At 40.2% G+C, this 25,307-nt stretch overlaps 2 protein-coding genes across 2 annotated transcripts; both read right to left on the bottom strand.

The window, feature by feature from the left end:
• Positions 1–275: 275 nt before the first annotated feature.
• Positions 276–6,888, bottom strand: si:cabz01074946.1 (SLAM family member 9). The gene is made up of 5 exons (XM_037758250.1): positions 6,752–6,888; positions 3,647–3,856; positions 3,172–3,282; positions 825–1,097; positions 276–703 (listed from the first exon to the last, which is right to left on the bottom strand). The coding sequence occupies exons 1-5, from the start codon at positions 6,783–6,785 to the stop codon at positions 582–584; spliced, it is 750 nt and encodes a 249-aa protein (XP_037614178.1). The 5' UTR covers positions 6,786–6,888; the 3' UTR covers positions 276–581.
• Positions 6,889–9,490: 2,602 nt separating this feature from the next.
• vangl2 (VANGL planar cell polarity protein 2) lies at positions 9,491–24,047 on the bottom strand. Its single transcript, XM_037758197.1, has 8 exons — positions 23,593–24,047; positions 16,430–16,686; positions 16,060–16,183; positions 15,368–15,975; positions 13,963–14,099; positions 13,573–13,708; positions 12,537–12,783; positions 9,491–11,062 (listed from the first exon to the last, which is right to left on the bottom strand). Exons 2-8 carry the CDS (start codon positions 16,498–16,500, stop codon positions 10,805–10,807), a joined length of 1,581 nt encoding a protein of 526 aa, XP_037614125.1. The 5' UTR covers positions 16,501–16,686; positions 23,593–24,047; the 3' UTR covers positions 9,491–10,804.
• Positions 24,048–25,307: the final 1,260 nt, after the last annotated feature.

Genomic DNA, 25,307 nt, shown 5'->3' with positions numbered 1-25,307 from the left:
TAAAAAGTGCTGTACAAAAGTAAAACAAAATTAATATTGTAATTTTCAACCGAAATGGCCTGCGTTGAACAATAAAATATCATAAATACAAAAAGCATTTTTAGTCCAAAATGGCGGCAGCGGAGTTTCGTCTCTTTGCTCCATACTCTTTGGTAGCTGTGAAGGGCTCATTCTAAGTTAACACAACAATTCTTCAATGTTACACACTGTTCCTTTTAAAATTAACATTTTTATATTAATGAACGAATGTAATGACCTTAACACTCTTAAATTTCCAAAGTTAAAACGTGTTTTTAAAGAATAAAAGAGAAAGGCAGACAAGACATGAGAACCAGAGAAAATGAAAAAAAAAAAAAAGGTGATGGTTTTGCATCACAGATGCATAAAATGAGGCGTACTCCATATCATTAAGGCCTGTACAATAAAATGTCATCACTATCATTGTGAATCTGTTGGTTCTCTGAATTTTTGAAGCAGTAGTTTGTGGAGTTTTTTTTAGTGGTTTGCATTAGATTGTACAGGTCTTAATTATATTGTGTCCAGATTCTCTCAAAAATACATTCATTTCTTTCATTCATGTGTTACACTTCTCTGTAAAAGGGTATTATAAAAAATGACAGTAAAAACATCATGCTGAACACATAAATAAGACCATCTCTTCTCCTGTACTGATTATCCGGGTCTGGAGGCTGAGGCTTGTCATCTGAAACAACATGAGAAAAGACAACAACATAATTAAGAGAAAACATCTAAAATAAGATTCTCAGAACCACACTGCCATGCAGTTCATCATATCATATCACGTTTTCTCATTGTGACCTTACCATCACACTTTAGAGTGACATTGGTTGAGGCCTTCTCCGTATTCTTGCTGGAGGTGCAGGTGAAATTAGCACTGTCCTGTGTGGTTTTGAGAAATGCTTTAAGAATTGCAGAGTTGCCATCAGGATTCAGCTTGTTGAAGACGGTTACACCGGGAGCTTCACCCTGCCAGGACACGTCGACGCCATTATCCGTGGAGGAACAAAGCAGCCACAACCTACAGCCTCCTTCTTCAGATTTGTAGGTCTTGTTCAAGGTCGGTTTCTGGAGTCGTTCTGCAGAGGGTTCAAATTGGAATTGTTGATTAGACGTGAGGATATATTCGACAGGGGTCAGCTGCATATCCCTACCAAGACAGAAGTCCTACATCACAATATTCATATGTCTTTTCTTTGAGCACGAGGTGATTGGCATTTGATGAATCAATGTAACTTCAGGGTTAGTGTTCAAAATCTCAAGCCTCCAGTCAGTCCTGTGAGACCAGGTAGAGGGAGCAGTTTCACCTAATCGCCAGAGGAGGAGTCTAGAGAAGGGGAGGCTATATAAAGGCTGGGTGTGTTTTGTTCACATCCCTTTTGACTGATGGTACGTGTCAACAGGGGCGTTTTTTATCGCGAGGGGTCGCGACGCTTCCCAACATTGGACGCTTGGTGTGCTGTCCCTAGAAACAAGGCACTCGGCTCCTGATTGGACGAACGCTTTCCCGCCGTTGGCTGCTGCTCCCAGCTTTCAAACCGGAACCAGTATGGAGGCTCGTTTGGAAACTTTCTTCTCTTATTTCACGTAAATAGTTCACTGAAATGTGTTTCTGAAAACATTTGAGGCGAGAAATAATCCATGCAGTTGCTGAATCTGTCTTTATTTTGGCTCGACAACGTTTAGTTTAAAAGATTATCGGGAGTTTCGAGAGGCGGCGAGTCGCGTCGGACGCCCGTGATTTGCATAAAGTAGCCAGGACCTCAACTTTATGCAAATAAGGAGCGGGCGTCATGACGCCTAGTCTCTCGAATCGCGACGCCACGCTACCGAAATGCATTGCGCGGCTGCTTGCATAGACAATGAATGGGGAGCGTGGAAAGCACGGAGCCTGTGGACACGTACCGTGAGACCATGCTGCCACACCAGCAAATTGTTTGCACAAATCCGTTTGTTTGAGACCATGCTTCCAACCCAGTAAGTTATTCACAATGATTTTGATCATTTGTTTTAGACAACGTATGGTTTATATTTTGATTTACTTCAACCTATTCTCTATCTTAATTTAATGTGTGTATTCTTGATTGATCTTGGTACTGTTTTGGAGCAGTATTATATAGACCTGTGAGCTAAAGTCAGATTGAGTAAGTAAGGCAACCTGTTAATTTTGGGAAGGAAGTGTTTGTATATTTTGTTAAATTGTGTTAACTTATATTTGTTATAATTAGGTTCCAGATGGAGAACGTTCACCTTTAAGAAGCCGATGCATTAATAACATAAGATAACAACGTACCTCTTATTCTGTATTACTGATTGTGGTAAGCATGGAAATATATTGATTTTGTTTATTGTGCAGAAAAATCAACATCCATATCTTCATCCCTTATCCATCCTTCAACCTGCACCCATTAACCTCTCTGAATAAATGGTTAACTGGCTCTTGGATCCTGGTGTTTAATGTGCATCCCAGCTAGAAGTTCAATGGTCCAGCATTAATACTTAATTAAACAATTAAACAAGGCAATAATGATCTAACTTAGGCCTAGATTAAGTCTTTTTTTCAGTTAGTTATAGCAGGCCTTTTACCAAACAGGCCAGAAATAGAGCGAGATCCACCTGTGTTGACGGAGTTGGTGGGTTCAAGATCCACTGCTAAAGTAGGCTAAGATCCATGTACTGGATAACCCATATTGGTCCATGAGCCAGACCCCCAAAATTTGGCCATCGTGCCACTTTGGAGGGATCCAAAGGTCTTTTTTTAAAGGCCTATGTCCCTAGTGTTGGAAAATGCATGATAGCATTGCAGCAACGGTAGCTTTCTATGTGCTATCACTCCTTTTTTCATCCCTCATTATTAGAATTTTCCCATCTTTTTTTGCCATTTTACACATAGATCCAGTATAAAAGAGGGTAACCAACACACAATATCTTGAAGTCGTATCTCGTTGTAAAGCTTAGACTATAATCTATCCATTGGTCACATTGTCATGACATTGAGGTCAAGAGAATTTGACCTCTAATGCTGCAATTGGGCGAATTCTTAATGCCACTGCAAATGCCCCTATAACTAACTTCATATTGATCTGATGTGCCCAATCTTTTTTGCTGACAAAACCTAAATTTATGTCAGTCTTGAACGCTAGTCACACTTACGTCTCACTGTGAGCTTAGTCTTGTTTCCGCTGTTCTGTCTCTTCGTATTGGTGAAGTGCACAGTGTATTCCATGCTATCCTCTTTGGCCAAATTCTTGATCGTCAAGTCACCTAATGAATAAGAAAAACATTGCAGATTCTTAATTCTCTACCTCACAGAATGCAGGAGTATACATACAATCCCACTTAAAAAACACAGCTAACTTTGACTCAGCTACTGCTAGCGTTCACATTATTCATAACCTAATAGATTAGCTTACTGTGGTAATCGGAACGGAACAGAACACAGATGGACCCGCCCTTTAAGTACAAAATGAACATAAACTTTCAGTGAAATTATAGAGAAATAAATATAGCCCTAGACTATATTGCCATTTTAAACGATATATAGAAAAATATTTAGGCTACGATATAAATCGTCATATTGCCCAGCCCTAGTTCCTTTACATTGACAGGTGTTAGATTTGCCTTTTACCTGAGGAGATGTTGAGTTCGAGTCTCCCTTTATACCGATCGACCCGTTCGATGATTGTCTTACTGTTGCGATGGGTGGCAATCCAAGTGTTGTTTGAGAATATTGACCACTCAATTGAGGAAAGTTTCCATGATGGGTCGGCTCCTGAGTGCAAGATGATGGTATCCCCAGGGTACCCAGAGACTTCCGTGAGGGATTCAACGAGTGCCACTGTAAAACAATTAAAAAAAGATTCAGCATTTCAAAAGATTTTTATGAAAAAAAAGTCAGTGTCGAAAAATTTCATGCAAAAAAGTTATAGTATGTTGAAAAAAGAGTCATAGTATAGTATGTCAAAAAATTTCATGAAAAAAGTCATAGTATAGTATGGTGTAAAATGTTATGAAAAAAATTAATCATGGTATAGTATGTCAAAAAGTTTTATGAAGAAAAGTCAGCATTGTATGTCGAAAAATGTCATGAAAAAAATCATAGTATAGTACGTCTAACATTTTTATGAAGAAAAGTTATACTATAGTATGTTGAAAAAATTAAAAGGTCAAAGTATAGTATGTCGATAAAATTTCATGGAAAGAAGTCATAGTATAATATGTTGAAAAATTTCATTGAAAAAAGTCATAGTATAGTATGTCGAAAATTTTTATGAAAAAAAGTCATGGTATAGTATGTCGAAAAATGTCACCATAAAGTCATAATATAGTATGTCGAACAGTTTTATGAAAAAAAGTTATAGTATAGTATGTCGTAAAATTTCACAGTAAAAAGTCATAGTATAGTATGTCGAACATTTTATGAAAGAAAAGTCATAGTAAAGTATGTCGAAAAAAAGTCATAGTATAGTATGTCGAACATTTTATGAAAGAAAAGTCATAGTAAAGTATGTCGAAAAAAAGTCATAGTATAGTATGTCAAAAAGTTTTATGAAAAAAAGTCATAGTATAGTATGTCTAACATTTCTATGAAGAAAAGTCATACTATAGCATGTCGAAAAAATTAAAAGGTCACAGTATAGTATGTCAATAAAATTCATGAAAAGAAGTCCTGGTAAAGTATGTCCAAAAAAAGTCATAGTATAGTATGTCGAAAAATTTCACGATAAAATGTCTAAGTATAGTATGTCAAAAAATAAGTTATTGTAAATTGTCGAAAAATTTCATGAAAAACTCATAGTATAAAGTATGTCGAAAAATTTCATGAAAAGAAGTCATTGTATAGTATGTTGAAAAATGTCACCATAAAGTCATAATATAGTATGTCGAACATTTTTATGAAAAAAGTCATAGTATAGTATGTCGAAGAAAAGTCATGAAAAGAAGTCATAGTATAATATGGTGAAAAATGTTATTTAAAAAAATTAGTCATAGTATAGTATGTCAAAACTTCATGAAAAAAGTCATAGTATAGTATGGTGTAAAAATGTTATGAAAAAAATTAATCATAGTATAGTATGTCGAAAAATTTCACAATAAAAAGTCATAGCATAGTATTTTGTAAAATTTCATGAAAAAGAGTCATAGTATAGTATGTAGTAGTTGTGGAGACGTGAGTCACCTTTGTTAGCTGGTTGGCCGACTTTTCTCTCACTGAAATGTATAACTCCGGTAGAGCTTTCTCCGCAAAAAAATTGTTCGTATTCTGGATCAAGTGTCTAAATGAGCCTTTTGAATCAGGGATTTTAAACTACGCTGACCGGTGTTGCGATGTTGTTGGTTACCACGGCCGTGATTTCTTTCCATTTTGCACTTTGGAAAGCGAGGAAGCCAGAGTCATTCTGGTTCTGGGCTGGTACTGGTTGCTTTGGTTGTGTTTTCGCTACCGTACACGCTTTGCGCGCTTCAGTTCTTTTGCTTTCTCCGGGCTCCTTCTCACTTTGCTGCGAAACGTTGTCGTATTGCGGTAACGTGCGGTCAAGCCAGTTGTCACTTGTATCACTGTGGTCAAATCAGCCAACGCTACAACTGTAGAGCACCTATATACTGACATTTATGTTAAATGCATTCAAACAATTTTACACAAATATCTGATGGGACAAAATGATGAAGTAATGACATTTCAGACAGACATGGATGTAAACTGCAACTTGACTGGTTGGCGGAGGCACACAACCGCGAGGCAGTAATTCTAGTTTACATACTGTATGAATTTTACTAAACTTTTTATGACATACTATACATGCATTTGTTTCTGATATTTTTATAGAATACTATGACATTTCTTAGGGGTTATTCAAGTTTTGATGACTGAGTGCCAATTTAGGGAGCCAGGAACGCCCGGGAAAAGTGCCTTTTCCATCTCACTTCCACATTAAACTGCGGCATTGTCCACTAAAATCGATATCTTTAGCTAACTAGCACTTGTATTGACGACAGAACGTAACTCCTGCAACACTCACAAGGTGCCAACCAGTAGCTTTCTGCAAGTTGTCATTCCTAACTTGACAGACACTTGTTAGGGGGGGGCACAGTTTGATACAGTAGCGTTCGAGTAAGTGTATCGATTTATTCAAAGTGTTAGTATTGAAAGGGACCAAGGATGATTAAAATATAATGCAATCACAAAATGTTTCAGAGGGCTGCCATTGGGCCACAGGCCGCATCTTGAGAAACTATACACTGGAGGAAAAAGTCTGAATCGCCAAAGTCCGTATGAGTCCTCTAGGGACCACAGTCTGTACAAAATTTTATGGCAATCCAATAAACCAGATATACAGGTTGGACCAACAGAAAGACCAATGTTGCCTTGGTGAGTTTCACAGAGGGATTAAACATAATGTTAATCATGTTTTTACACCACTTATATACTTCCTGCTTTTGTTTGTCCGAAATAAACGATATGCTCTACTTCCCCTTCCTTTTGACATTAAACATTTAAGCAAACCTGAGAGAATCGTTCAAACTGACGAGCGGTTAAAAATGTATTGGCAGACGGACATACTGTAGATTTAAATATATTCAGAGTAGCCCGGACACAGAGTTTCTGCCTCAGGAAGTCAGGAAGTGACTTAATCCGTTCTGAATCATCATTTTAAATATTTCAAAGTTTTTGAAAATTTAACCCATGAGCTGCTGCTCAGTGATATTTTCAGTAAATAAACACAGGACTTACCTTGGAGGATTAGAATTAGGAGCATTTTCTTCATCTACAATACACAGACGCGGAGCGCCAACACTCTGTTACTTCCGCTTTATCACATGCTGCATGATAAAATGCAAAACCACACACGCACATATACACGCATTTACTCCCACACGTAAGTTACTTCCTGAAAAAGAAAAATTGTCTAACTTGTGACTCACATGGGACAAACAACTTCCTTTATCATGAAGATCATTTATTAAAAACCATTTACATAAATTCAGTCCTAAAAAAAACAGTAACAGTAAATAATCTTTTTTGCTTTTAAAAGACAATGTTCTTCAGAGACAATTGTTAGGAGCTTAGATCGAGTACAACAAAGTGATACAAAAAAACAGGAAGAAATACAACCTTAGAATACTGCACCAAAATGTACATAAACTGCTCTCTTGTGGCGCGACAATCTTTATCTGTAGTAAAAAAAAAAAAAAAAGGTCATCTCTGAGTGATAAAAGACACAAACGTGCACATGTATCAACCGTAGCTGGATTAACCTGCTGGGGGGGGCACCTGTCGACCCCTAATATATACAGCACCGACTAGTACTCTAGAAGTGGAACGATTAGTCTATTAACCAGTTAATAAACAGACAATTAAACCGCAACTATTCATTAATTTTTTTAAAAGCAAATGCAAAAAAAAAAATTACAGGTTCTGGCTTAACATATGTGAATAATGTTGATTTTCTATGCTGGATAATAAACTGAATATCTATGCGTTTGGGACCGTTTCTGTGTCAATTACCTTGAAGCACAACAATGCATATGACCACAATATAAACTTGAGGCTAGCAGTGTTATGGCTAGAAAGCATACGTCTTGTGTAAATATGATGTCATGGTTCATGTGTTGTAATCAGAGCAACTCTATGGCTACCTTCACGTTACAGGGCTTAATGCTCAATTCCGATTTTTTGCCCAGATCTGATCTGTGAACGTCATTGACATCAATGTGAACGGATCTCTGTCCTGAAACGCCTCACATGCAACCAATAACGTCACACACATGAAGGACTGCCATCCAACACCCCATTGTTCCGAAAAATACCCATTGGACTGGTGACTGCCAGACTCTGTTAACATATTGCTCAATTTAACAGATCTGGGTTCGCCGTTACACAGATGTTACTCCTAAATAATAACGTATGACTTTGTATGACTCGTAAAGAAAGACGTTTCATTTCGGCTGATATTTATCGTTAACAAGTCTTCCGTGAAATAAGTTAAATAAACTAAAGTACGTTACTGTTCTGACATCCTGAAACACCACTAGTCAGCACGTCCACGCAGTTTTTATAGCACGTTATTTCATTAAATCAGACTTCTGCTTTGTGAAACTTGACAAATTTATCAAAAGAACTGAGTGAATTGTGAAAAGTCGGTGTGATACGTTTAAATTTTAAATGACTGACTAGGCAAATAAAGTCAACTGTTTCCTAGTTACCTCTGTTGATATTGTTAAATTTAACCGTGCCAAGCTTTCCGGTAAACATCTACTCCTTAGAAGATAATTTATGATTTCTTACGACACTAACTCATTCGGTGAACATGATTTAACATAATTCGGTACTGCATTAATTTAAGTTCCATGTAAAGTGATGTTTCCCAGATAATACTCGTCTGTAAAATCAGAAAAATCAGTAAAATATTAGGTTTTCTAAAGGGACTCTGGTGCTCGGAAACACTACCGCTTTTACCCACAGAGACGGTCAAAATCAACACAAAATTAAAGTTCCTCGTAACTTTAAGATAATAAAAAATAACTTGTTTCATGACTTCATTACATTAGTAGAACCTTAATCCAAAACAAATTAGCATGTTAACATGTCACACAGAACTGCAAATACAACCCTCCTACAAGTGTAGAGATACATGATTACTCAAGGACTGCAGAACGTAAACGCGTGAACACGAACTCTCGCAAGAGTTTTACACAAGAGGGATCCTTTCTAGCCATAACTGGGGATAGGTAACGAACGACCTATCTTAATTTGTGTTGTACATTAACTGTGAAAAATCCTAAATAGAAAACATTTGAATTAATCAAATTACCCCATGTGGAGGGAACCTGGGGGATTTTGGGTCGCAGTTGCCCACTTTGTCTGGTTGGCGATGCAGCCATGCACAACCACACACACACACACATATTCATACACTCTCTTTGCAAAATATCAAAGACAGTAATTAACATCCAGCTGCCAAAAAGAAGAAGCACATTGGAGGAACAGACCCTTTTATGGTTTGCAAACAATGATGACGTATGCAGGCGTGAGCATGCATTTTGGCAACGGAAGTATGGTGGAGTGCAATAGCTTGTCGAACTATGTGAGGGCATTAACCACCAAAGATCGCGAATGCAACCTAAATAAATTGACTTTCCAGATCCGTGTGCTGAGTGAGTTGAAGACATTACAAGTGGCCAGATATATACATGTATTTGGTGGATATTGTTAGCAGATGGTGGACAGCACAGTCCTGCTTGGCTAAATAACAGAGTTACCAGAGGTTGCATTATGATGAGTTCAAGCTCTATTCAGTAAAAATGAGTATTGAATTATCATGTTATCATGATGTGTCCAAATGTAATCTTGTAAAATGTAGTTGTTGGTGCGAAACTTGAATAAATCCAGTTGTTTCAAGGAGATGTTTTCAGAGCAATATAAAATAGATAATAGAGAAAAATAAGACATGTTTAACTTTAATCAAAGAAAAATATTTAAATAAAAATAGTCATTTATTTCCTAATCATTTGAATTGTGTTTTTATGCAAATAGCAACTACAGTATAAATGATAACAAAGTAAAAGGATAACATTTGGAGTTTTTGACAGTTACAATTTAGCACAACATGGAAGTGAAAGCACGCTGTTTGTTTAAATGTGACATTGCAATAAAAAAATTTAAATTTTTAAACAATCGTGATCTCTACATTCATCAAAATAATCGTGATTGGCATTTTGGCCATAATCGTGCAGCCTTAATTGACATTTGCGCAAGTTACTACGAGCAACCACAGACGTATTTGGCGGAGAGTCACCAGTTAACACGGTCACTCGTTAAACCAAAACACCCGTTGCTCTGAAACGGTCGTAATCCTGTCAGAAATTTGTACAACTTGAGTCCGCTGTTGCAATATCGATTCTTACAACCGAACACGCAACAACCAGACATTTTGATGACGGTAATTGTTTTTAATTCAATGTTTAAAGCTAGCGAACTTGTCTGGATGACAAAACAACACTTCCGTTGCCAACATGCGGGCGCTCATCAAGTCCAATTCAAACCTCTCACATGTAGAGTTGAAAACATCCGCTATCAGTGTGTTACTGAACATAAACTGGTCCTGTATTGTACCTACATTGTGCTTAGAAAGTTATTTCTTCTCAGTGCAGTAGTGCATTTCTGTAAATTCTCCAGAAATGAGAAGTGATCCCACAAAACCTGAGCAGGAAATAATACAAAACAATGCACTCATGAAAAAAACGCTCAGTGCATCAAGTCCATCCAGTGTTTCTTACTTCATATTTTCAGTATGCGTGTCCACCTTTCTTACTCGTCAACTGGAATCCAGTGGAATCCAAAATAGACGAAGCAGCTCAAAAAGCAGTTTCGACTCCCTTTGATTCAGTCAGAGAATCGAGAGTATGTCCAAAAGGTGAGAAAAGACCAGGGGACCTTTTAAGTAAAAGCCTGATTCAGCCTGTTTGTAGTCGCTAAAGGCCAAATTCGACAAGCAAACAAGAAGTTCAAGTAAAAGGGGAACAGACGAGTGAGAATAGCTGTGAAAAAGATTGAGCTGCACTACTACTTCATGGAAACTGGAAGCAGTCTGACGTATCAGAAGTGTACAGTCAGCACTTAAGTGTCTATTTTTATGTTTGTTTGAGGAACAGAAAAAGGTTAGAGATGATTTGTCGCCTTTTCTTCACTCTAACTTCATTATGTTTAAGCCACGTCATTTGGGTGTCACCCTTGTCAACAAATGTAATCGTGAAAAATAACTAAAAGGTAGCACTAATCACCCTCCTACACAGACGTCTCTGACTGGAGCTTCATGACAAACTTGTGCTTTTTGGGGTCGATGAACTCCTCACCCAGGCGCAGGAAGGGGAGGGGCGTCACCGTGACGACCAGGGAGAAGTCGAGGCGTCTCAGGGAGAAGACTTGTCCTTGACGCAGGGCTGTAGTCACCGGCTCCTCGCTCACTAGTGTCCAGTGGCGCCCCCTGCTGGTGTCCAGGTACTGGAGGGTGGGACCGGGGCTGAGGTAACGCTCAAGGAAAGCCTGGGAAGGAAAAGTATGCTCAAATCAGTTTATAAATAGTTGCACTGACTCAAGTTGAAAATTTGGCATGACTTTTAGAGCTGCAGATAAAACTGATTTTCAACCCAATTGGATATTTCCACGGTTTTAAAATATATGTTTACTGCTCTAAGAGGACACTTTTCATCACAGTTTACAGCGAACGGCGTCAACCTCAGGTGAGATGATTGTTTAACATATACTTTGGATTATTAAAAGTGAAGGAACACATGTGTGTAAATGCTATAAAAGCTTCATAAATGCAGACAACGAACCAGCTTTTGTTGTAACTGATAACAATACAGAGAAAAAAAATTAAAGGTCATGTTGATAACATTTTTATATAGACAAATAATAAGAAAAATAATAAGAAAAATTACATCCACAGAGCTTTTAGAAAGGTGCCGAATAAAAGTATGGCTTTTCCTAAAAAAAAAAAGTTTTGTTTATATCTGCGGACGTTTGGTTCCCACTTCTAGCAAGGCTTGTGAGCCAACAGTAAAACAACGTTGGTATTATGTGGTATCTCTGTCATCGAACACTAAGTTGCCAGTTAGTGTGGACAACACGGATAAATGACTGAGTTCGACGCTGGTGTCTCCATCAGGCTGCAGAATAAGTGAACATTATTGTCATCCTGTTTTTTTATTTATTACACACAACTAATGTAGGTCTATAGCTACATGTTGCAAAATTAATTGTACTCTACCAGAAAAGATTCATTCCATTCAACCATAAAATATGCAGGTTGTGCAACGAACTGGCAACCATTCGTTGTGAAGATGCAATGTAACGAGGGAAGGGAGAATGCGACATCTAGTGGCTTATATTATCAATAGCACCTTTAAACTAAAAGCTAGAAAAATCTAAAAAAAGTGATGAGATAAAAAGAGAGAATTAAAATTTTAAAAAAATAAGGGCTGCCAATCGATTAAAATATTGAATTGCAATTAATCTCAAATTAATCCCGTATTTTTTAACTGTTCAAAATGTACCTTCAAGAGATATGTGTCAAGTATTTAATACTTTTAGCAACATGGGAGTGGGCAAATATGCTTAATTTATGCAAATGTATGTATATATTTATTATTGGAAATCTATTATTACGCCTCCTTCGTGACAAGCTAGCATGACACCGTACCAGTGGATTCTTTAGGTTTTCTAGTTTCATATGATGCCAATATCTTCACTCTGGCTTTAAAACTGAGCCCGCTACAACCTCAAAAATTGCAAGTTCCGTTAATGCGTTAAAGAAATTAGTGGTTTTAAAATGAATTTGCAATTATTATTTTTATTTTATTTAAAAAGGGACCATGTACAGTTTATTACGCAATATTATCGTGTTAACTTTGACAGCCCTAAAAAAAAAAATACGATAAATGAAACAGAATAGAAGTGATGTCAATTTCAAATATAAAATAAAACCAATAAAACCCCTTGAAGCTACCCTCCTTACCCTGGGGGTCATGTTGTGTGTGACGCAGAACTGCAGGTGGTTGATGATGCTCTCCATGCTGTGGTAGGCCTGCTGCCTGGTGGCGCGGAGGTACTTCTGCATGGCCCTCGCCATGGGGGCAAAGATGGCCTGGGCCGCCTCCCTGGGGTCCATCACCTCCCGCGGGTGTTTGGGGGAGGACGCGGTTGTCTCGTCGGCCTGGTGACGCTTGATGTGGGTGAAGGCTTCTTCTACTGCCACCACCAGTCTGGTATCAACAGTGGGTCAAATAACAACACATAATGTGAAAAGGGACTCTTGATGAAATATATATCAATACATTTTAATACTCGGATGTCATTTTATTAGGCCTAACCTTTACTCAATTGACTCATGGAGATCATTTACAGTCCATCACATCCTTCATATTCAATCTGTATACTGTATGTGCTTTCTATGTATAGCCGGGTTTCCACCAAAAGTGACCTTTCAAGGAACTAAAAGGTTCCTTCAGCCCACTGTTGTCTGCGTTTTAGGCAAATTAGTCCGCTGAAGTATGAAAAAGCAACATGGTTAGGATTTGTCTCACTACGACGATATTTACTGATACAAGTTGGATGTAATGGAAGAAAATGACACAGTAAATCATCTGTTGAGTGTTTTGATGGTTATTTATTTGTGATTTAGAACGTAACCGCCACGAAACACTCAGAAAATTACTTTTTCATTTCATTCACAGCCTCGCCGCGCTGTCTGTCTCTCGCCCTCGCTCTCTTTTTCTCTCGTCTTTTTTTAATGAGTCTGGGCGGCGACAACAAAACTTCACTTTCAATGTTAACAAACAGAGAGAAATGCTCTCCGCTCGTCCTAAAAATGGTCCTTGTTTATGAATGAAGCGGTACACGAGTTGAAGCCATTGCAGCAGAGACGCTGGGTGTGTGTGTGTGTGTGTGTGTGTTTGACCAATCAGCGACGGTCATCCATGCAAACCCCACCCCGAAAGTTCCTGTACTTTCAGAAAGTACGACCCTCTATATTTGTGTGGCTGTGTGCTCACCTGGCTTTACGTTTGCGGACCCTCCGCTCCACCTCCGCCTCCTCGTAGTAGTACTCGTTGTGGGAGTTGTCTCTTCTCCGAGCAGCGGCTGCGACCATGGTTCTGGACTGACCCGTAGAGTTACTGGTGCTGTTCTCTGTCGACAGAAACAACTAAATTAACCTACTTTGCGAGCAGAGCAATGCAGAACGTCCTATTTGCATGTCTGCAAATGATAGCTGTTTTTTTTTCAATGTATAAATTTGGGAATTTACATACTAATTTGCTTATATTTAGGAAGTAAGGCTCACATGTATCATTATATTATTGTTAACGTAGTGTGATGTCTCATTGCTTGTTGAATTGGAACAGGTTAAAAGATGAAATACTCTTCCACAAGATCCTGTTTACCTTCCCCCAGGTTGTAGACCTTGAAGGCAGACATCTTCTTGGAGAGGATGGACTTGGGCAGGTTGAGCAGAGCCGGGTTGTAGACCGGGAAGTCACTGTAGTATTGGTCCAGAACCCACACCGCCGCCCGCTGAATACTGCGTCGAAAGAGTCAGAGGGAGAGAAAGAAAGTTGTTATTTCAAAACAAAGTGACGTTATTGGTGCATATCACCTGTTACAACCTGACAGATTCATGACGTTAACATGCAGATGGAGGAAGTGGTGAAAGTCACTCCCACTGGGCTGCACGCATGACAGAAAAAAGTTTCTAGTTTAAGGGAAAAGTTGACCTGCAGGGAATGATCCGCTTGTTGAAAAATATATTTTTTGAATTGACAGGAAGATCAGCGGTTCGATCCTCGGCTCCTCCAGTCAACATGTCGAAGCATCCTTGATGAAAGCATCATATCTCAAAGACTTGACGACACTCAAAAGAGAGCAACCTCTGCCAATGCTGCACAATCGGTCTGTATTTGTTCTTTTAATGTTTGGAAATACACCTGGTATAGTGGATGTGTGTACAAACAGAAGAAAATAGACCTGAAGTGTAAAAATAGTCGTGTATATGCACGTTTAGCTCCGTTATGTGGAGACAGCGTCTCAGAATATTCTTGATTTTGGTGTTTGTTTTGGCATGCATACAGTATGTATTAGTTGCTGTATTCTTGATTTTGATGTTTGCTTTGTGTGTTTGCATTTATTAATTGCTGTGCTTTAATCATTTTTGATTATTTGGCTTGAATCGGTATGGGGTTTCAGAAGAAACATTATTTGCGTTTAGACCTTAGAGTTCAGGAGTGATGAGTGAAAAAGGTTTGTTGCTTTATAAATGGCTAAGATCTATTTGGCAGTTCTTGAGATATCCTGCTAATAAACAGACAAATAATCGACTGCACGATTGATGATTTATTACACGGCTTTGTTGAATACTCGATTCTGATTGGTCAATCACGGCGTTCTACGGTCTGTTATTTCTTTATAGCAGACTGTTGCTATGTATAACAGACCGTTGCTATGGACGCAGATCTAATGTCGGACTCTGGCTGACCGTTTTTTGTGTCAAATTATTGATTTCTTAGGTAAGTAGCTGTGTAATAAGCGGGATAATGTACAGCAAGCGGGTCATTGTTGTGAAATAAACCTCTTGTATCGCCTCGTCGGGGTTTATTTCACAACAATGACCGGCTCGCTGTGCATTATCCCTTACATAACAACCCTGCTGCAGAGATAACGCCTTGATGATGGCAATGAGATATCCATAAGGAAAATGTTTGATAAAAAAATCCAAAAAATTCAAATTTAAAATGAAAACAAATTGAAAATGGACAAATAACATAATTTAAAAATAACAAAAGACGCACTAACCTGAGGTGTCCCACGTTGTAGAAGCGACTAGCTCCATCTGTGGTCCTCACGACCTTCAGACAGAAAGCCGGCTGCAGGTGTCGGACCTCCAGCAGCACCAGCGCCAGGTACTGAATGAACAGCAGCGCGTCCACCAGAGACGCCGCGTATCCCACAATCCCCCTGTAGTCCGTCTCTCTGGGCTCCAGCACCCGCACCCCGTAGAAGAGCCAATAGGACGCCACGAAGAGGAAGACCAACGCCAGCAGCAGACAGCGGAAGATGAAGAAGCGCGGCAGAGTGGCTCGGGGCGGGCGGAGAAACAGCGCCCACGTGGAGATGAGGAGGATCAGGAGCTTGAAGGCCAGAGAAATGTAAAGGCCCTCGCATGGCGTGCCGCAAGGCTCCAGCGAATCCCGCCAAAGGAGCTGTGGGAGGGCCAAGAAGGCCAGAGGAGTGACCAGGGCGAAGAGTCCCAGGACGGCGCCCAACGCCGGGCTGAGGTACCGGCGGCACTCCAACGGCGAAGAATCCTCTATTTCCTTAGTCATCCGCGTCAGGTCCTCGTTGGAAATGCTGTCCACGGAGGTGCCGGTGACCACCGTGGTCGTCTCGCCCCAGTTGTCATCCTGAGGAGAGAGCAGAGAGGAGCGTTGGAGATAAACGGAAGCAGAACGCAGCTGAAGAGAAAAGGATTAAAATCTAACTCTGACCCTGTCGTCTCCTCTCGTGGACTCGGCGTCCAGCAGCGGCTCTCCGGGAGCCTGGATGGTCACCGATTTGTCTGCACGGATGCTGTTGTCGCGACTCTTCGAGCGATGCCGCTCCCGTCTATCCCTAGAGAGAGAAGAAGTCAGGGATGGTTTATTATCCACATAGATAGACAATGATTATTGCAAACTGCCTGTCCTGGCAGGTTATGTATAATCTAGAGCTGAAACTAATTAACTAACTAATTCATTTTAAATTTTCACTATTTTCTGACATTTTATAGACTAAACATTGAATCAGATTAACCGATAATGAAAATAATCCTTAGCTGCAGCCCTCCCTTACAGTACAGTACAACCTGTGGTCCTCTACCTGTGTTTGCGGGAGCTTCGCGAGTGGGACGACTTGTAGGAGTAGCCCGAGTACGTCGACTCGTTGTCCATGTCGGAGGCCGGCGGTGGGCGGGGTTTCCAGGCACCTCCTCTCCCCGAGCCGCCGCCGCCGCCGCCGCTGCCTTTCTCCCAGACCACGCCCAGCTGGCTCTTCCGGCTGCTGATGGACTTGGTGGAGAGAGCCAGAGGGAGGCGCAGCAAGTCCACTTTACTCCTGAGGGAATCTATCTTGGAGGCCTGGGAAAAAAGACGGAGAGGAAGACGGGGTGAGAGAGAAGAAGATAAATGACAGAAATGGCGAGTTTTGGAAAAAGGCAAAAGCCAGTGAGAGAGAGAGAGAGAGGAGAGTGAACAGACGGGAGGCAGAAAGAGGAATGAGGAGAGAGAGGGGGATCATTTGTCATATCAGACAGGAATAAAAGCATCTCAGTCTCTCAAGGAGAGAGACATTGTTAAATGTTGGCACTCGGAGGTGTGTGAAAGTCTTCATTCTTCCTCTTTTGAGGGAGTTTTTATGAGCGAGTGATTTGGCCTCGAGTGTGTTCTCAGCCAATAAAGGGCAATTACGCCACCTTCTATTCTGGGCTTAGAGTCTCCAGAGTGCACGACATGCAGGAGCGGAGAGCAGCTCCAACATGTTCCAGTTTCATATGTGAATAACTCAAGCAAATCTGAAACATGTATGACCTCCGAGTCTCTTTTACACAAATGCATTTTGTTTATCTTTTGTTTTGGGTCCATGTGTGATACATACTCGGCCCAGACGCCACATTCCCCAACTGTCCCCCGTGGTCTCCAAGGGCAACAGAGCTTAGCTACTACAATGGGGATGAATGGGAGGCTAGGGGTGAGAAAAGACAGGAGGGGGGTTGTTGCCACAGCAACCAGAACATCAACCCTGCATCCCCCTCCTCCTCTCATTCTCCCCTCAAATACACACCTCAGAAGACACTGATCATTTACCCCGCTACGATTCATCCGTTTCTGTCCTCCATTTTAAGTGTTCAGCTGGACCGTACACAACGGGCCTCATGCAACAATCACAGATTTGTTCTGAAAAAACAATTTTATTTAATAGTATTTAGAATTTTCTCTTAGGTGCGAACATAATTTACGAGTTTTACAGTCCAGACCTGTCGTAGAAGTCATGTGCTATTATCCAAACCAACGTTTTTCACTGATGGATTGTACATTTCATTACATTCACACATTGTTTACATGTTCTAAATGTACCTTAAAGGGAGATTTGTCAAGTATTTAATACTCTTATCAACATGGGAGTGGGCAAATATGCTTGCTTTATGAAAATGTATGTATATATTTATTATTGTAAATCAATTAACCACACAAAACAATGACAAATATTGTCCAGAAACCCTCACAGGTACTGCATTTAACATAAAAAATATGCTCAAATCCTAACATGGCAAACTGCAGCCCAACAGACAACAACAGCTGTCAGTGTGTCAGTGTGCTGACTTGACTATGACTTGCTCCAAACTGCATGTGATTATCATAAAGTGGGCATGTCTGTAAAGGGGAGACTCGTGGGTACCCATAGAAACCATTTTCATTCACATATCTTGAGGTCAGAGGTCAAGGGACCCCTTTGAAAATGGCCATGACAGTTTTTCCTCACCTGTATATAATAAGGTTAACAGGAAGTTTAACCAGGCGCGTCGTGGCTGGCTGATGGTACGTGTCCACTCGGGCGTTTTTTATCGCGAGGGATAGCCTCGCTTCCCAGCATTGGAAGCTTGATGGGCTGCCACTAGACACGCGACATCTGATTGGACAAACGCTTTTCCTCGTGGGCTGCTGCTCCCGGCTCGTTTGGAAACTTTCTTCTCTTATATCACGAAAATAGTTCACCGAAATGTGTTTCTGAAAACATTTTAGGCATTTGCTGAATCTGTCTTTATATTAAATCGACGACAGTTAGTTTAAAAGTTTCTCAGGAGTTAACGGAGGCGGTGAATCGCGTTGGATTTGCATAAAGTAGCCTAGACCTCAACTTCATGCAAAATGAGGAGCGGCCAACGTGACGACCCGTCTCATGAATCACGCCGCCACGACTGCTTACATAGACAATGAATGGAAAGCGTGGAAAGGACGGAGCCTGTGGACACGTACCATCACTTCTTTCGCCTTTAGAAGAGAGCGGCGTGCTGATATATTGGCATTGGCAGAATGACTATTGCAACAACACATCATCAGTAGGTAACCTGTCTCACGACGGTCTAATCCCAGCACACGTTCCTTATTAGTGGGTGAGCAATCCACCGCTCTGTGAATTCTGCTTCACAGTGACAGGAAGAGCCGACATCGAATGATCAAATAGTGACACGGTAATAAACGTTTGGCCGCCAGAAGCCAGTTATATAGAGACTGATGAACCGGGCAAATGCTAATTTACATTTCATCATGTTTACGCAGGCCATTTACACGGTTATCTGAAGTTAGGAGCGTTTGCTAAATCTGATATGGAACACTCGTACGATCCCACGGTACAAAGAAAGTTGCATGAGGTCCAGTGATTTTTGACAAACAGGTACTTTCCGAATTCCCCGTAGAACAAACACACTCTTAATGTAATAGCAAAGCTCCTCACGCTCTCAATTTGTGCCATGACCTCCTGCGTCCGTCTCCCACAGTGGACAGTGTCCACTCCACTAATGGCTTTCATGTGATTCACACATGGACTTCTCAGCTGGGACAGATCTATAAGTAGGCACACGAGGCTGTGCTGAAAATGCATTTCAATTCCAAGGATCTTCAATACTTCATACACAGTTTCTTATTCCTGGTGTCGAGTAGAACCGCTACTAATGATTATTTTCATTGTCGATTATTTTCTCGATTAAGCGATTAGTTGTTTGGTCTATAAAATGTCAGAAGATTGTGAATATTTCTTCCCAAAGCTCAAGATGACGTCCTCAAATGTCTTGTTTTGTCCACAAATCAAAGATATTCAGTTTACTGTCATAGAGGAGTAAAGAAACCAGAAAATATTCACATTTAAGAAGCTGGAATCAGAGAACAGTCATTTTTTATGCAAAAATAGCAGAAAATGCTGTTTTCAGCCTCTCAAATAAGGAGATTTTCTGCTTTTCTCTGTTTTTGGACCTAGGATGGACATTTTTCACACATTTCAAAGACCTAACGATTGATTGATTAATCTATAAAATAATGGTCAGATTAATCGATAATGAAAGTAACCGTTAGTTGCATTGAAAAAATATATAATTGCGATTATTTTGACTGACATTGCGATACAATATTAGAGGGAATGATCACTTTTACAGAATTATTCTCATTTTCAATTGGAAAAACTTATTAAAATGATTATGGTGTAATTTTTGCAGGGATCTGTAGCAAACAAAGATGTTTTCTTAAGTCTGTAGATTATGACGTGTTGCCTGGGACATCTCTGCAGCACAACAATAATTAATTTAAAATGGTATTTTGCGATTTCCTCCTCATCCTGAGATTTGAAAATTGCAGTAGGCCATATTGTGATTTCGATAAAATGTCAATTAATTGTGCAGCTCTAAGAGATTTGAAGACTGATGCATCGACAAAAAAACTCCTATAGCATCTACATTTGACCAGAAAGCATGTGGAGTCTCTGAAGTCAGCTGGAACGAGGTTCTACGATGTGATGAAACCAAAACTGAGCTGTTTGGCCATCAGACTAAACATGTTATTTGATAAGCTGAATGGTGCACAACATCCCAAACATACTATCTGTACCAGCATCATACTGTGGGGATGCATCTCCTCTAGAAAGCTTGTGAGGGTAGAGGGGAAATGAGTGCAGCTAAATATGGAGAAGGAAAACCTGATGCAGCCGGCAAGAAAACGGCCACCTGGGAGACGAGTTGTTTTCCAGCAAGAAAATGAGCCCGAGCGTAAAAAACAACGTTAATGTCCCGAGCGTGGCCGGAGAGACAATGAAACATTAAAAACACTTCTCAAAAACATCTTTCTCTACGGGCGGCTGTGGCTCAGAGGGTAGAGCAGGTTGTCCACCAATCGGAAGGTCGCTGGTTCGATCCTCGGCTGCTCCAGGTCACATGTCGATGTGTCCTTGAGCAAGACACTTAACCCCAAATTGCTCCCGAAGGCATAGCCATCGGTGTGTGAATGAGTATTTAGATTAGATCCTGATGGGCAATGTTGGCACCTTAGCAGCCTCTGACATCAGTGTGTGAATGGGTGAATCGGAGTTTGCAAGTGATTGACAGCTGCCTCCGTTGAATGAACAGCCAATAGGAACGCTCTCTCTCTAAACAACCTGTGATTGGCCAAAGTCTCCCGTCACGGGCTAGATTTATTAAAGCCTGAAAACAGAACACTTGAATTACAATATGCTGAAAGGTTATTATGGAATTTTTGCCCAATGATGCCAAAAATATTCTGCTTACTGCCACTTTAATGGTTCGCCAGAGTGGCCTTTAACAATGTACGAGACGCGCAACAGAGGTAATCCTGGCCGGTCATACTGTAGGCCACAGAACAGCCCATCACCCATTGTAAATAAATAGAACATTTTCCAATGATCTATAAATAATCCATCAAATCACACTACAGGATGTTCTCTTACAAATTATTAAATTTGGAGTGACAAGCATACTTGCCAACCTTGAAAAATGAAAGTTTCAGAGACTTTGTTTCCTGCATTCTGGTGGACTTTAAAAGAGTGAAAATAACTAAAGTACACTGCTACAGCATTTTAATGTCAAACTTTTGATTTTACCTTTAACTTCCAGGAAAGAAAACGGAATAATTCCCCCATCTGGTGTGAACTTAGCGTGTGACTCTCTGGCATAAACTAATATTCATCAGTTTTTATTTATTTTTGCTCCTGCTGGAGTATCTTTTTCTCTTAGTACTCTCCATTTCTCACTCACTGAGGGTCCTTTCAGACGTAACGCGACAACGTCACCACTGCGCTCTGAAACGCGTTATTTCCAACGGCTTGCATATTACCACGACGGCTTTTCGCTGCATCAGGGAAGGCCTAACTTTGGGCGCCGCACGCTGTGGCGAGCACAGAAGATAACGAAAAGGAAAAAAATCGTGAAAATTTGCTATAAATTGGGAGAAATACGGGAGAATTATGACCCCCGGGAGGAAACCCGAGAAAATCGGTAGGGTTGGCAAGTCTTGTGACAAAACACTGATTTATTAAGAACAGCGTATGCAAAAGTAGCCAACTAGGCTGCTGCAGAAGTAAAGAAGATATCGGCCAATTAATCAACTGCTCCAAACTATCGGTATTATATCGGCCTTTAAAAAATCCACTATCGGTAGACATCTGGTATTATTGTGCCATAAACATAAACAGCTCTGCTTCTCTCCCGTCCAGCCTGAGACGGTCAATCCCATCGATCACACTGACGAACCTCTCCCACTGTAATCAATCCACCTGATTGATTTACACTGGACTCCACAGTGCAGGGTGGAAACACACTGGCCAGGTCAAAAAACTGCTACCACACTGTAAAAAATGTCAAATAATGTGTCCAGAAGGTGATTGTCATATAAAATATTTCAAGTTTCAAGTTGTCATATGCATTTAAAAGTAGAGTGTACAGTGAATTGCAATGAAATGCTTTCCTCCTGCAGCCTGTGGTGAAAATGTCCTGTAACTGTGGTGATCAAATAATTTTAGATGCTGTTTTCACGGTCCTCATCAGGAGTTTGTGGTCATATGATGCAATGTACCAAACCATACCAGTATGCATCCAGTTAAAAGGACTGTTTGTAACTTTTTACACATATAAATCTACCGGGTCGGGATCCCATGCGCGCTCGCATGTGGCCGGAGTCTCTGCTCCGCTGCCTGCTTGCCTTCACTCACACACCGCGCGCGTTCTCGCCGTCTCGCTCCACCTCTACATGTGCATGCACGCTCACTCCACACTGCAGAAGAGTTAGTTTAGCTCTGAGAATATCTAGTGAATGTACAGTGGACGTTTGTGCAGAAATAAATGCTGCAGCTCCTCCAGACCAACAGAGGTTTCCCGTGTCTTGTGAAGTGACGGAGCTCCGCAGAGAGAAACGTTAAAGTCTCTGACCGGGTGCCGGTGTCTCCCTCCGGCCGCGGTCGGGAGGCTGAAGCAGGAAAAGCCAACACTAGGATCAGCATTGATTCATGGAGAGACCTCCGTCTGGTCAGCTAACATTACTGCCAAGCAGGTGAAATATAGAGTGATATTGTGGTTTTAGCTGACGTGTGTCGCCTCACTGTTTTGAGCGATGCTCGTTCATGTCTATGTAGAGCGAGCAAGCGCGAGCCCGACGCTGACTTTCGTTGACTTAACGGCCACAGGTGTCGCTGTTAACAAGCATTTCTGAAAGTTACAAATAGTCCCTTTAAGATGCTTTCTCTTGTGGAACGGTAGAAGTTGAGTGTTTTTGTGGACATACATAAAAAAAAAAGTATTTGACATATGAGGTTTATCAAGTTTAAACAAGTCACTAAACTTGTATTATTACATTTCATCTGACTGTATTATTGTTGACCTCTCTGCAGCCTCAGGCTAAATAAAACCCCCATGTGTGTCTCCAGGGGGCCTCCAGGCCTCAGGGTGGCAGTGGGGCCTGTGAGGCGTGGCTGCAGCCTCAATAACACACTCCTTAAAAAGCAAGCCGAGCTGCAGGCTTCGAGGCCTTCTCCTTTTACAAACACTCACACACTCAGCATGAATGAATCAAGTGTTAAAGACGATTTAACACCAAAGTGGAAACGCAGCGAGGTCTCTGAGACAAAGCAGAACACACCCTGGATCAAGTGATGATGCGCAACAGTGATATATAAACCATGGCTGTGCGTAAAAGTGCAACATGGATAAAGTGCATGGATACAATTAATATATAGGAATGGGTGAATGTGCCAAAGTGACTGTAGAAACCAGGTGGACGCGTTCACACTGGTGGTGAAAATACAGCTTTTAGTGAATCTGTTTTTTTTTTTTTGCCAGCTCACCAGTTCCCAACAGACACCAAACAAGAAATAACATTTGTGGGGAAAAAAAGAGGTGCAAATGTTAAAGTTTTTTCATCATGTTATCATGCAAAATGCTCACACACTTAACAGCGCATGTTATACCCATAATGCATGCAGGAATGTCTTACCTTTCTATCCCAAAAAGGGTGAAAGCTGCAGCACAAAGAGCCGAGCAGCAGAGCAGCAGAGCAACAAAAAAGTGCCTCCAAAATTCACTTTCTCCAGACTCTCATCTGTTTCCACGAGTATTCATCACCGGGAGTGTAACTAAGCTTCTTTTTTTTAGTGAAAGCACTTTGTTTTGTTTGGTTTTTCGGTTGTTAAATCGCATCTTAAACCCGAAAAGCAACACAAAAGGCTCGTAGCTCCACCAACCGGCTCCGCATCTGCTGCTGTGTGGCGGAGCCCCGCTGAGCTGAGCGGCTCTGTGAGCTCATGCAGCACCGGCTGAGAGACACACACCGTCAAGTTACACACAGGACATCAACAACTTCCGGTTTTGATTTTCAAAATAAAACGAATATTTTACGGGTTTTTTTTCAAAATAAAACAGCCATTTTACGAGGGATTTTCAAAATAAAACAAACATTTTACGGGGGGATTTTCAAAATAAAACAGACATTTTACGGGGGGATTTTCAAAATAAAACAGCCATTTTATGAGGGATTTTCAAAATAAAACAAACATTTTACGGGGTGATTTTCAAAATAAAACACACATTTTATGGGGGGATTTTCAAAATAAAACACACATTTTATGGGGGGATTTTCAAAATAACGTGACATTTTACGGGGGTAATTTTCAAAATAAAACTGACATTTTACAGGGGGGATTATTAAAATAAAACAGACATTTTACAGGAGGGATTTTCAAAATAAAACTGACATTTTACGGGGGGGGTGATTTTCAAAATAAAACATATTTTACGGGTTGGATTTTCAAAATAAAACTAATTTTACAAACTACACCTAATTTCAGGCAAAAGGTGGTTTCTCAGTCGATTAATTGAGAAAATGACTGGCTGATAATCAATATAATTGTTGTAGTCCTAGAATAAATGCATAGAAACAAGGAGGACAGTGGTTTTATCAAAAAAGGCAGAGAATAATTTAAAAGATATTATAATCAAATAAAAATTTACTGATAGTGCTAAAATGCTGACTCATTTCTAGGTTTTAGGACTCATTCCTGCAGCACTCTATAGCCTTAATTCGTACAGCTGGTTTTTTATCAGCTGCCCTTAAATATTACATGAAGTGGTTAAACCTATTAATAATTAATGTGACAACAGACAGAGACAAAAGCAACTTCTGAATGATTTTCTCTGCTGACAATTGAATTCAGCTGTTTAAAACATTTGCAATATTTTCTCCTTAACACAATGTGAAAATGGGCTTTCAAGATTTGACATTGACGTTATATTATATCAAAATAATTCCTCTTGAAAAACTGTTTTCTTGCAGCATTACTGATCGAGACAAACATTTAGAACAATGGCAAAAAATATAAATATTAATGCAGCCTACCTAAACAATGTTGCATTGAATAAGGTGGTCTACTTTAATTAGTAGCAGTTATCATGTGGAAATACACCATTTAATCAGGTGTACAAAATACAAGGGAGTAAATGTAGACAATCACATAATATTTCATTAACTGATGAAGGTAGGTCTGTAAAGAAATCTGTTCAATATTAGATACAACCTTGAAAAATTAGGTGGAATCTATTATAAATAAATAAGATTTTTTTTACTAAATATACAATTTTACCAAGTGTTTGTTGCTGACAGTCATTTCTGAACAATTTCTCTTAAATTGGACGATTTAGAAATGTGGTAGAAGT

The sequence above is a fragment of the Sebastes umbrosus genome, chromosome 22, assembly GCF_015220745.1.
Source record: "Sebastes umbrosus isolate fSebUmb1 chromosome 22, fSebUmb1.pri, whole genome shotgun sequence".
NCBI lineage: Eukaryota > Metazoa > Chordata > Actinopteri > Perciformes > Sebastidae > Sebastes > Sebastes umbrosus.
Note: the sequence above shows the minus strand (reverse complement) of the source record. Positions and strands in the feature narration are given on the sequence as shown.